The 13,088-nt window shown below is 54.5% G+C and overlaps 1 protein-coding gene across 1 annotated transcript; it reads left to right on the forward strand.

Annotated features, from left to right (window-relative positions):
- The first annotated feature begins 1,577 nt into the window (after positions 1 to 1,577).
- On the forward strand, positions 1,578 to 12,870 carry PMM1 (phosphomannomutase 1). The gene is made up of 8 exons (XM_036400481.2): positions 1,578 to 1,702; positions 1,798 to 1,915; positions 2,801 to 2,877; positions 3,044 to 3,135; positions 5,308 to 5,407; positions 6,208 to 6,283; positions 9,020 to 9,135; positions 9,899 to 12,870. The coding sequence occupies exons 1-8, from the start codon at positions 1,634 to 1,636 to the stop codon at positions 10,019 to 10,021; spliced, it is 771 nt and encodes a 256-aa protein (XP_036256374.1). The 5' UTR covers positions 1,578 to 1,633; the 3' UTR covers positions 10,022 to 12,870.
- The last annotated feature ends 218 nt before the right edge of the window (positions 12,871 to 13,088 follow it).

Genomic DNA, 13,088 nt, shown 5'->3' on the forward strand with positions numbered 1-13,088 from the left:
AACTCCACACTGCTTGCCACCCAGACATGCTTTATGAAAAATAAAGGTTTGCATTCCTGAAACCCTGGGAGTTCACAGTGTGTCTGACCCCACGGCTGTCCTTTGAGAGCCCTGGGTGTTAGCTCACGGTTCTGCTGCATGGAGGAACAGTTCCTTGGCTTCTGGCACTCAAGCACCCAAATCCAGGAAGGCATCTCTGCTCACCCATCAGCATGCCATGGTAGGCACACTTGGATGGATTCATATTCTGGAGTAAGTGTCCACACATTAACTGATGATAAATGTGTAACCACACCTCAACAAGTCCTATAAGTGAGCATAACCCTAAACTCAAAACTCAGCACCCAAGTGCATACAAAGTAGCTGGGTGCTAAGAAACCATTCTGGGAGCTTCCCTGCATCTGAGAAAAGAGTTTCTAGAGGTGGGAGCCCATAACCAGGGTCTGATCCAGAAGGCCACAGATTCTGCAGAAATATCAGTGTTGGAGTGAGTGACATATGCAATAACCATGCAAGACTTCCTGACTTGCTGTGTTGCAGAGGCAGCTCACAGAAACAGAATCGAAACAGCTGTCCTGGTGGACTCAACAAATGTCTCCCCCAGAAAGTAGCTGAGGGTATTTTGGTAAACCTTGTCCGAGGCAGTGGCACAGAGGTGAATTATTGACATTGTTTCTGTACATACCCCTGCCACTGAGTGGGAGCAGTAAAATCATAAACCGCAAACAAGAAAAAACAGAATCCGTGAAGCCAGCTGAATGCTTCCTTTTGAGAGAAGTCTGGTGAAGAACTGGGAAAAGGGGTTGCATGATATCTTGGAGCAAATTATACTGAGGCAAAAAACAATCAGACGGCAAAAGAAGAATAAATCTCTCCCCAGTTCCAACATAGCTCAGCACACTGAGCACTGGTGGGGGAGAGAATGCAAGCTAATTTTTGAGCAGAAAGCATTGGATGTTCCACATAGGCTGGTTTTGATTTTGGAAAATAATTCAGGAATTATTGTAAGAGACTAGGGGGTGGGGGGGGGAGGAGGAGGGATATGGGGCCGGCTGTCAGCATCAAGCCAGCATAACACAGCGCCGTATGAATGAGGTCTGACCAGATGGTCTAATTAAATCCTAAAGGACTCGTGGAGTAAATGGTAGGTGGGTCAAAGCAAAAGCTACCGGCTTTGTGCAGAGGGTATTTTCGCTTCCCCAGTGAAAATATGAACAGCATCCCATTGGAAAAGCAAGGTGAGGCACTGACTAGGAAAGTGCGTGCTGCTCCTGTCCCCTTCACTAGGATACAGGAACCCTCAGAGGAGCTGAACTTACCAGGCAGCACAATCCAGACCCCAAGCCCTCAGTTCCGGGGGGCACTGCAGCAATAACAGTAAATGTGAAGAGACGCGCCACACACCACCGTCCCCCAAACTCCAGGCTCGAAAATGATTTCAGGAAAGAGCCGAAGCGGGGGAGCCGTTCAAGACCCGCACCTTAGTGCATCCCTGTGAGGGCCGTGGAGGCGCGGGTGAGCAGCCGGGGGTGCCGGGCAGGGCGGCACGTCCCGCCCGTGCGGCCCCGGAGGGCGGGCGGCCGCCATCAGCTCCGCGGTCCCGCCCCCCGCCATCCCGCAGAGCCCGGCCGGGATGGCGGCGGCGCGGGGCCGGGTGCTCTGTCTCTTCGACGTGGACGGGACCTTGACGCCGGCCCGGCAGGTAGCGAGGCGCGGGGGCTCGGGGCTCGGGGGGGCTGGCCGGCGAGGCGGAGCTCGTCCCGTCGGCTGCGGCCTCACCCGCTGCTTCCCCGCCAGAAAATCGAGCCGGAGGTGGACGCGTTCCTGCGGGAGCTGCGGGAGAGGGTGCACATCGGCGTGGTGGGAGGCTCCGACTATGCCAAGATAGCCGAGCAGCTGGGGGAAGGGGACGAAGGTGAGCGCGGCGAACGAGGTCTCCCGGGGGGCACCTGTGCCCTAAATGCAGCCCCAAGGCTGCCCTTGGAGTGGCCGGCCGTGCCCAGGCGGGAGCTGCTGCTTGGCTCCCTCTGCCCGAGTGGATGCTCCGATCCATGCTGCCGGCTCCAATCCAGGGCTGCCGGCTCGATTTGTACGAGCTACCTCAGAGCTCTGACAGCTTCACGCCCTGCTGGCAATTTTCGCCTCCCTGCTGCTCCATGGTAGGGTCCCCTCAGGGTCCCCCTTATGCTCCTCACGTTCCGATGGGGGCATGGGGTAGAGTAAGGAGTGGGAGGGCAAGGGGGCAGCGCCTGCCTCCTCCACCGTGTTCTCCTTCTCCGGCATGGATGACAAGCGCCACTGGGCTCCAAGCTCTGCCTCCCACTCCGTTAGTGCAGGGAGGCAGAGAAATTCCCGGCTGAGGCTGATTGCTGAGTCGCCAGTGCTGTGTGTCTGGGTAACAGGGGGGGCTGGAGTTAGATAACCAGTAACCACATCACCCCAGCAGCCTGGCAGTGGGGAGGGCACAGCAGAGAGCAGAGTAGCACGTATGTAGTTGAAAGCCAAACATTTGTGAGCCTTTATCTTCGTCCTGCAACTGATTCAGCCCGTGACCTCAGTCAGGTCGTTTCCCCCTGCATGCGTCACCTCCCCACCCGTGAGCAGAAGATAATCTCCTCATCCACTCTGCGGAAAGAAAGCAAGGAGCGTAGGATGGCCAGTGGCCCTTTGCAGAGCACAGGAGCTGTGGAAAGCACAGTACTAAGAAGCAAGAAGATGGCTCACTCGGTCCCGATCCCAGTCCTTTTTGCCCCTTTGCCCCAGTATAGTAATGTTTCCTCTTTTTTTCCTCCCCTCTCAGTCATTGATAAATTTGACTACGTCTTCGCAGAGAACGGCACAGTGCAATACAAGAATGGGCAGCTGGTCTCCAAGCAGGTGAGTCCAGCTCCCTTTGCAGCCATGGCTCCCCTGCCCTGTGCACCATGGGGAGCAGCACCTGCCCGGCCCAGGCAGATGGGCAGCCTCTTCTCCCCAGTTGCTGCCCTTCCATGTGGGCTTCATGGGAAGTCAAGCATGGTCACTTGCCCTTCTCTTTCTGCAGGCCATTCAGGACCACTTGGGGGAGGAGCTGCTGCAAGATCTGATCAACTTCTGTCTCAACTACATGGCACTGCTGAAGCTGCCCAAGAAACGGTAACAGCTCAAGTGTACACGAGTGGAAGTCATGATACTGATTTCTATGGAGCTGAGCTCCAGATCTCTCCTAAACAGAGCTGATCTACAGTGCTTGTCTTGCTCCAGGTTTATATCTTAGCATCCAGAGGCATTGTGTAGGATCACTGTCCCCCTGAGCTGGGCACCTTGGGCAAATAATGGAGGAAGTGTGTTTGTTCTGAAGAGTCTGCACTATGTTTTAGCATAGTGCCTGCTCTTTTGCCCCTTGGATTTTCCTCCCTGAGAAGCAGGGTGCAGCCACTGTGTGTATCTCATTTAGGACAATGGTACCAGCTTGTTACTGGTCAGGACATCAGGCATCACTGGTAGTACATATTTCCAACCAGGCAAACAATGGATCTTAAGATGGGAAGTCCAGCCCCTGAGCACACGTTTTCACACTGTTTCTAACCCAGTGTTGCTGGCTGGCCCTGCTCTGCTCTCTACCCTGTGTTGCTCACTGCTCTTCCCCTTAAGACCCAGCAGCCAGAGGGTGAACTGGGTTGGTACACCTCTGCTGACGGAAAACCACGGCCACTACCGGGACAAGAAAGGGCTGTCTTCCATTGGATCAGCTCACTCTGTTAGCACAGAAAGAGAGAGAGAGAATTGATGGCATGAAGGTGGAAGGGGGAGCAGGAGTTAAACCAGCCTGGTTGCAGAGTCAAACCTCACCTCAGACCACAGTTTCAAGTACACGTGAGCCACCCAGGGCTGTTGGGAGCAGCAGCTCTGCCCTCCCCTTGCCATTTTTTTCTGCTCTCCCCCTGTGAGCTTGTACAGTGAACACAAGCAGGTGAAATTATTCTGGTAGAAGTTGCTAAACTGTGATCCAGATAGTTGTTTATTATGAGTCACCACGTGGCAGTACAAGGACCAGTGAGGGGGGTCAGGACTGCTGGCAGAGTAAGGCCCCCGAAAAGCACGGGCTGGGACCCAGAGCCCTCAAGGCTGTTTGGTTGCCTCATTGCTGTCTGGTTACCCAACAGCCTTGGTGGAGTTTCAGCTCCCAAGTAGAGCTCTGTGGATTTAGCTTTATGGGATTTCTAGCAAAGCAAAGACTTTAACCCACATCTCCTGAGTCCTGGCCTGGGGTGTGAGCCACCAAACCCTCAGTGCCACAGAGATGCTGCTGCTGGGCTGTAGGCATGGCTGCCTGTGTGTCCATGCCATGATGTTCCTCACTGTGTCAGGAAATGGGAGGGGGAGAGCTTTTCCTCCAGACTCAGGGTGGTAAGCACTTTATCACAGAGAAACAGCAGGCAGGGCTGGGAGGGACAATAAGCTCAGGGGTCCTCAGCTGGACGGGGGAGGGGATCTCCTCTCCAGCACAAGAATTTCACACTGACAGGGCTGCCATCCCCTGTTGCTTCTGCCCCACCAGTGCTGGCACAGCTGACCCTTTGATAAGCAGAAGTAGCTGGGTTTTTACCAGAGATGAAAGAAGGGAGCAGTTTTCTGCCAGCTCAGTGCTTTCAACCACCCCACTGAGGAAGCAGCTGAGAAGTGACCCCAGCACAAGGTGAGGGTGGCAAGCAGGAACTGGATCCTGTCTGTGCAGGCTTAGATAAGAGCTACAGTCAAAGGTGCAGGGGTCAAGAGGGAGATACAAAGACTCTGATTTGTGTCCCTTGAGGAGGCACTGATTGCTCCTCTGCCTGCTGCCGGGCATCAACAGCGAGTTACACTGACCTGGGCCATCCCAGTGCCCCAAGGTACTGCCTGCTTCACCCAGCTCACACAGCATTTCCTAAGAGCCTCATGGGGTAGAGGTGCCACAGCCTCATCAGGCAGCTGGTCCAGGCCAGTCAATAGCTGTCCTTGCAGTTATCACAACATTAGAAAATGTTATCTGTCATCTCCCCTAAGCTCATTGCTTCCAGTCTATCCCCAGGGCATGGAGAGACTGTTTATTTCTCTTCTCTCACAGTCTCTTTTTATAAAACTTTGAGCTCCCTTAAGCTCCCTTTGAGCTACCTTAAGCAGCTGTTGGTGTCTGATCCGTGCCTGTTGTGAAGCACTGAGGAGTGGGCATGGCTTCTCTCCTCCTGCATGTTCTTGCAGAGCCTCACTAAGCAGCCATTCTCCTGGAAAGGGGAATGTTGTTTTTCTCCCCTGCCCCAGTAACCTTGTGCCCTTGCCCACCCGCAGAGGAACCTTCATTGAGTTTCGCAATGGGATGTTGAACATCTCCCCCATCGGTCGCAGCTGCACCCCGGAGGAGCGAATCGAGTTCTCCGAGCTGGACAAGGTACAAGGGCCACCCCTGGGCCCAGCCTCCCCTTGGCTGGTTTGGCACCACCCCAGATCTCAGGCCTTACGTGCTCCCCCCCTTCCCAAGGAGAAGGGAGGTTCAGCTTCAAGCTGTGCATATGCAACAAGGGGGAGACAGGACTGGGAGACAAGAAACCCGAGGGAAGACACAGATGGATGGAAGAAACTTGATTTTATTAGGGACCACCAATGCAAGGGGGTGGCCAGCAGGATTCCCTGTGCTGTGGGAGAGCCCCAGGGAACAAGGCAGTTATTTAACAGCATGTTTCCTCATTTACAGTACCCAGAGATGGCCCAGCAGCTGTATTCTCTCTCCCACTTCCCCAGCCCAAAAGAGCTGGAACTAATGGGCTTTCCAAACTGGGAGGGCCATGGCAGATCTGCTAGACTGATCTCTCTAGAAGTTTTGGCCCATGCTCATACCAGTTTCTGCCTGGGGAGGCTTTCTTGGGGTTGAGGGATCAGCTGGTCTTGGCAAGACTTTTTAAGCAAAGCTGGAGGGTTTGGGTTATGAACTGGGCTGTGGGAAACTGAAGCAGTTGCATTTTATTGCCAGGGAAGATCTGGGATGCGCTCCTCCCGGTGGAGTGAGCTGGTGGCCTGCTTGGACACTGGGCAGGACTGGTGGAAGCTGGCTAAATGGCATGGCAGTGGGGCCCAGTGCAGGTGGGGAGGGAGCAGAGTTGCCCAGCAGACAGGTTATGGTGGTTTCTGGGAGACTGTCAACATGTAATTATTCAAACCCTCTTCTCTTCCCTTTCCTCTTGTCCTCCACAGAAGGAGCGGATTCGGGAAAAGTTCGTGGCAGCCCTGCAGAGGGAATTTGCTGGCAAAGGCCTGCGCTTCTCTCGAGGTGAGCAGGGAGGGCTTCCTTGGCTTTGCCTTTATCATGTTTCCCATAAAATTCTGTGAAAGGGAGCAGGAATCCCAACTGTTCCCTCTGAGTGTCTGGAAACCCTGGGAAGAGCAGAAGGAGATTTTAGTCCTGGAGAGCTGCCACAGGGGAGTCACGTTTGCATCCATGACGTCTGCATCCATGCAGAGAGTAAGCTATGCTGCAGGCTTCCCTCCCTGGGAATTAGCCAGACAGACAGGTTTCCATCCTGTGGCATTATCCCTGCCTTAATGTCAGCCAGTGGAGCCCACTGCTGCCCAGGGGATCTGTTCTGGCTCAAGCATCAGCAGCGGGGCAGCCAGCAGAGCCCCAGGCACATGCACTCTTCTCTAGAAATGGAAGAGGAGACTAATGCATGTGTTGGCTCTGGGGTTTTTTGGGACAGTTAGCTGCAAGGGAAACATCTTTCTTCCTGGAGGGAGAGCTGACGAGGAGTAAGGAGATTGCAGCTCCCTACCATGGGCTTTTGTAGGGCCGCTTCTTGGGCTGGTTCTGACAGCCAGCTTACCAAAGGTGCAGAGCTGAAGGAGGGGCTTGAGCAATCCTGGGTGTCTGGCCAGGATAAGGAGAAAAATGAGGGTGTGTAAGTTGTGGGGGTGCTGCTGGAAGAGGATTCTCTGCAGGGGTGTGAGATAGGAAGGTTCCATGTGGCACCCAGCCAAAGGGCAAGGGGAGGTGAGGCTGAGGCAGTGGGTGACACCCCAGGCCCTCTGATCCCCCAAGAGCTTTTCTCTGAGAGCTTTCACTTGCCTTCAGCATCCTGCCAGGGGCATCCTGTGCTGCCCACAGCACTGGCACACATCATTTGTCAGAGCAGAGAAAGACAAGGTCCCTGCTGCTGTGTGCCCTCAGGCACAGGGTGTGAGAGCTGGACAATGGGCCTTTCTCCTTGGGCTTTGGGAAGCTGCCACAAAGAGCCCAGGCCTGTTGTATAAAAACATGAAGGGGAGCTGTGGGGCCCCTGCTCCTCCACAAAGAAAATGTGGGGTGTCTCAGGTCAGGCATCTGAAAAAAGGGCATGCAGAAATGTAGCTGTTCTGCAGGCTGGCTCCATGTGCCTTCTGGCTGTGGAGGATTCAAGGCTCAAGTGGGAGGTGTCCCTGCAGCCCCCCAGGCCCCTGCTCTCCCTAGGGGAGTAACAGTGCTGGCTGGTTCACACCACCTCTTCACTCTTTGATTTCTTACCTGCTCCAGCTGGCATCAGGAGCCCCTTCCTGCTGCCCAGCTCTGTTTAGAGGAGTAGAATGCAGCAAAAGGCAGTGGTTTTTACAGGTAAATGGCTCTGGATGCAAAAAAAGAGGATGTCACCAAGTTTAGCTTGTGCTCTGATGCTGGATCCTGCTGCAAGCCTCCCCTGAGCTCATAGGGCACTTGCTCCCATCCTTATCACACTGCCCTGTCCAGTTTCTCTGCTGCAAGGTGGTTGTATAGGCTCCATCCCCATCTTCTCAGGCTCCAAGGAGGCTTGGTTCAGGATCCCCAACCAACAGGGACACTCCAAACAGCCAGGAAGGGGAGGTGCATGGCATCAGGGCTTGCATGTTTGAGCAACCTGGGGTGTCAGTGCCTCTTCTTCAGCAGGAACTGACCCTGTGATTATCTGTCCTCACCCTGTTCCTTAGAGAGGTAGGATTATCATTTAAAAAGGAGGGTGTGAAACTCCAGGATTTCTCATGGATACTCCAGCAGGTTGCCTGGAGAAGACAAGCTGACTGGAAGGAGGTCACACATTCCAGCTCAAATGCCTGTTCCTCTGGCTCTGAGTGAGACCTAAGCATGCATGTGCCCTAAGTTGCAGGCTTTATTTTGGGAAGAGCTTGTCTCCTGTCTTGCTGCTGAGACAAGGGGCTCTCTGCAACCTGTGGACACAGTGGGGAACTTGAGAGGATGGGGAAGGTGCTGCCTCCAAGCACCCCTAAAAAGCAGCAAGGTGCTGGGGTAAACTCTGCTTGATCTAAGAGCAAGGGCTGGGAAGTTTGTTAACCCTTGGTGGCTGTGGGTGTCCATGTCCACATACATGTTCTCTGGGAAAGCTCCCTTGCCACTCTGTGTTGGTCACATGTGACTTGGTGCCTCTCCAGATGCTGGCAACCCTCACTAAACTCTTGTGTCAAGAGGTCACAGGTCAGGGTCGTGCCCTGAGTATGTCAATGGGTGGGTGGAACCTCCATGGTGGTACCTCCACAGCAAGGTCCTTGGTCAGTGTGCAGAGACAGCCTGCAGGAGACCCCAGTCCCTGCACAGTTAAGGAGCATCAGAAGAGTGGTTTTAGAAGGGCCAGTGATGTCTAGCAGGAGCCTAGGAGAGAGTTTGGTGCCAATCTCCAAGGTCATTGTCCCCTGTTGGGACACAGAATGTGCTGGTGCTATCTGCAAGGCGTGAGCCAAAATCTTCGCCCCACCCCCCCCAAAGATGCCTCTCTTGGGAAGAACCCTCTGGTTCCTGCTTGCCTGCAGGGAAGCAGTGCTAATGTCACCCCAGCCATGCTGATGTCCCTGCAGCCTGTTGTCATAGGAACAGCCTCTGCCACTGTCCCAGCCACGTGCCAAGAGGAACACCAAGGCAGAGCTGCTGTTTGGGGTGGGGGCTCCCCCCAGACATCCAGCCCCTTCCCATCCTCCCGCCCATCCCCGGTGGGGGGACACCCTGCCAGCTCCCAGCAACGTTGCCTGATGCCCTCCCTTCCCCTGGCAGGTGGCATGATCAGCTTTGATGTGTTCCCAGAGGGCTGGGACAAACGCTACTGCCTCAATGTGCTCGATGATGAGAGATTTGACACCATCCACTTCTTTGGGAACGAGACAACCCCTGTGAGTATGCCCCACTTGCCCCACACATGGCTGCTTTCTCTCCTGCTGCTCCATCATGGGTCCTGTGGGTCCCATGGTCCCACTGGTGACAACACAGACCTTTAGTGGTGTGAGGGGGGAAGATGCTGCCCTGTGCTGTGGGGTGCTCTCATGATGGCTCTGCTGGCTCATGGGGAAATCACTTGGATTCACTGTGCTGGGAATCAAGTCCACCTCAGCATTGCTTTCCTTGCCCCAGCACCCTAGGGAGAGCAGCAGCCACTGCTGTGGCCTGCATGACCCAGAACACAAGCTCCCAGCACTTAGGAGAGGACTCCTCAACAGTAGGAACAGCTTCACCTTCCCTTCAGAGCAGTGGAGGATGATGCTTCCTTACTGCTGTAGATCAGCTTGGTCATCCACTCAGCTCTTCCCACATGCTGGCAGCCTCTGCTCCCCGGATGTGCCCATCCTACCTTCTGCTAGCCCCTCCACAGGCAGGGCAGGGGTTAACTCAGGCTCCTGGACCTTCCTCATCTTTTCTATGCTCCTCCCCTGGCACTGAAGAGGGAGGCAAGAGGGAGGGAGCAGAGCTCCCCGCCCAGCCTCTTCTGCCCCCCTGGGTCAGCAAAGCCCTGCCTGCCCCTGCCCACCAAGCCCCTTCCTGCCCAGCCTCTGGCTCCCAGCCCAGCTTCCCAGGGGACAGAGCAAAATGTGGATTCATGGATGAGGTTGTTCTGGCCAGACCCTGCTAATGCTGTCCCTGTTTTCTATTCCCCTGCAGGGAGGGAACGATTATGAAATCTATGACGATCCCCGCACTGTAGGACACAGTGTCCAGTCCCCCCAGGACACGGTGCAGCGATGCCGCGAAATCTTCTTTCCAGAAAGAGCCAACGAGTGCTGACTGCCCGCCCCCTGCAGCCCTGCCCCAGTCCCACCCTCTTCCCCCACCAGGAAAAGCACCTTCATTTGAGGAATCTGCTCAGGGTAGACCAAACAACCACTTGGCAGAGCTGGTCAGGATGTAGCACGTGAGTGTGGGTGGGTGGCAGGAGGGGCCTTGGCTGAGCAGCCCCTCAGCGTTCCCCGTGTGTGGCTGGGGGTCATGGCACCAGGCCCTCCTCGCCTCCAGAGAAACTCCTCTCTTGACAGTTCAGCTGTGGTGGGCGGTGATGCAGATGCTTTTGTGGTCAGAAAGCATTTGAAAGGGCCAAAGAGTGAGTGTGTGTCTGTCCTGCACTCCCTCTCCTCTTCCCTCCTTTTCAACTCACTTTCTTGTAACACTTGTGCATGAGGGAACACGTGGCTCACCTTTCTGTCCCCCTTGGACCTTGGCCAGAGAGGCTGGGGCTGCTGAGGCTCAAGGCATTCACCAGAACTGCTCTGAGGCAGGAAGCCAGGAAGGCTGTTTGCTCCAAGCCTGTGGTAGGAAGGAGTAGCTGGGATCCCAGCTTGTTGTACTGTTGGGCTTTCTGATGGACAGGTCACCGTGTCCTTCCCTTCAGTGCCACAGTGTGCCTGTCCTTCCCTGGAGATGACCTGGGAATGATGGCTTTAACATGACTGGGCTGCTGCTCTGGGCTTTGCTCGGGTGCATAAAGAAACCAATTCTTCTCTTTAGCTTACAGAAAACACCCAGGGGTTATTATCTATATTATTCTATATTTTCAAGTCAGACCTTGTCTGGCACAGCTGGAGGATCCTGGCACTTCATGCTATGGAACAGTTTGGGGTAGAAGGATTTCAGTGGTCTTCCCACTCCTGTATCCATTGGGCATCACAGAATCACAGAATTGTTAAGTTGCAAGGGACCTCTGGAAATCATAGTCCAACCCTCCTGCCAAGGCAGGGTCACCTTGAGCAGGTGACAGGAATGTGTCCAGGTGGGTTTTGAATGTCTCCAGAAGGGGAGACTCCCCAGTCTCCCTGAGCAGCCTGTTCCAGTGCTCTGCCACCCTCAGTGTAAAGAAGTTCTTCCTCATGTTGAAGTGGAGCCTCATGTTTTAGTTTATGGCCATTGCTCAACATCCTCTTGGTGAGCACCACCAAAGAGAATCTGGCACCATGCTCTTGGCATCTGCCTTTGAGATGTTTATATGCATTAATGTGATCCTCTCTCAGTCCTCTCTTCTCTGGACTAAACAGGCCCAGCTCCCACAGTCTCTCCTCATAAGAGAGATGTGTCCTTATAAAACCTTACCCAGGTCATTCATAGCAGACCAAGTCCCCTTCCCTCCCCAGTTCTCAGCTTTCCATCCTGCTGCCAGAGGCATTTCCAGCAGGGCCCAGCACCAGCCATACCTGGTTCACAGAGCTCCTGGAGGTCCCTGCTCAGCAGTGCCCTCCAAGCTTGCTCTTCCCCATCTCATCCCACAGACACAGTTTACAGGCTCACCTTTAGGGAGACCGGATGTCCAGTGCAATTGTCCTATGTCCTCTTCCTCTCCCTGGATCTTTGTGGGTTGCAAACCCACATCTCTCCTTCAGCCTTTGACCTTCTCCCTCACGTTGTCCTTTTATTCCTGGCAGTTGCATTGTAGTGTGTGGCCACAATGGTGACACTTGTCACAACTTGGTGCTCAAAAGGAGCTCAGGGATCCCCTCCAGGGAGATGTCCTGCTTGGAGCTCTCCAAGATACACAGATCTGGTGTTTGTGGACCTGGAGAATGTTGGAGGTTTCTGCAAACCCTCCCCCATTGTTTCCCAGGAGCCTTTCTTACCCCATCCCTGCTGGTTATGGTACTGCCCCCTCTCTTGGTCCTGTTTTCTCCCCCTTTTCTTCTGTTCCCAGTTCCCTCATTATGGCTCTCCATTTTCCACTGGCAGCTGGACTGCAGAGAGGAGTTTCTCAGCTGGCTACTGCCACCTACCAAAGGCACCACCATCCTCCTCAGGAGAGAGACACTGGTGCTTCTAGACCAGGGCAGGGCTGGGTCCCCACATTGCCATGGGCAGAGTCCCTGGCGGCCCTTGGCACTGCTGCCTGGCCACAGGAGCAGGGATACTGCATGACCAGTGCTGGTGGGGTGCTGTCTCCTCCACCTGACTGCACCTCCTAACTACAACACATCAGATCTCTGATGCAGCACATTTGCATGAGCACAGTGGTCTGCCAGCATCCAGAAATCCCCAGCAAATCCACAAACTCCTCTTTCTACCCAGGGAAGATTTCTGTGTGGGAGAAGAGGACCTGTTGGAGAAGCTTGTATGCAGGATACCCTTTTCACAGGTCATCTGTTCTGGCCCTCCACTGCAACCTTCATGGAGGAATTGTGTTTTGTGATTCCTTCCTCTCTGTTTCACTGTGGATCAGGTTATGTGTGAGTCTTGGGGAGTTTATTTTTCCTGTGAGTCTATTGATAGCCAGCAGGACCTGTAGTGAGCTTAGTGATGAGTGAAGAGTGGGGTCTGGCCCTGACAGCGTGGGGCACTCTGGTGGCCTTGGGGGCTGAGGTGACTTGCACCTTAGAAGTGAAAGGCGTTTCATGCCTGTCCCTGAGGCCCCTTTGCCATGGTGCTCCTCTCCTGCTGGGTGCCCACAGCCTCAGTGGGGGTTTCTCCCCATGGATGTGAGCAAGCAGACGTGGCAGGCCCCACGCCTGGGACTGTCTTGGTGTGTGGATCCATATCAGTGTGAGATGGGCAGCTCCTGTCTGGCTGATGACAACTGTTAAATGAGAAATATATTTAAATACATAGATATGTATATTAAAAAATTAAAATCAATCCTATTAAAGCCACAACACTCAGCAGCTGGAGGCAGTGTGTGCTTTGTGCTGGGCTGTGCTGGGTGAAGGGCAGCCACACAACACGCAAGACACACTTCAAAGTCCCCACTGCAATGGGGGCCAGCCCCACTCTTGGTCACCCCTCAGGTGAGCAGCAGCCTCCTGTCCCAGGCCCACAGTGTGGAGCATCTCCAGCCCCCTCGGGGACACACTGTGGGGGAGTCCTTTCTGATGTCTGGATC

The sequence above is a fragment of the Molothrus ater genome, chromosome 5 (assembly GCF_012460135.2).
Source record: "Molothrus ater isolate BHLD 08-10-18 breed brown headed cowbird chromosome 5, BPBGC_Mater_1.1, whole genome shotgun sequence".
Classification (NCBI taxonomy): Eukaryota; Metazoa; Chordata; class Aves; order Passeriformes; family Icteridae; genus Molothrus; species Molothrus ater.

Bases quoted from the DNA above. Each gene is read 5' to 3' on its own strand.
- PMM1 (XM_036400481.2), top strand. From the start codon at position 1,634: ATGGCGGCGGCGCGGGGCCGGGTGCTCTGTCTCTTCGACGTGGACGGG. The intron at 1,703-1,797 runs GTAGCGAGGCGC...CTTCCCCGCCAG, and splicing joins CCTTGACGCCGGCCCGGCAG to AAAATCGAGCCGGAGGTGGA. The intron at 2,878-3,043 runs GTGAGTCCAGCT...CTCTTTCTGCAG, and splicing joins GGCAGCTGGTCTCCAAGCAG to GCCATTCAGGACCACTTGGG.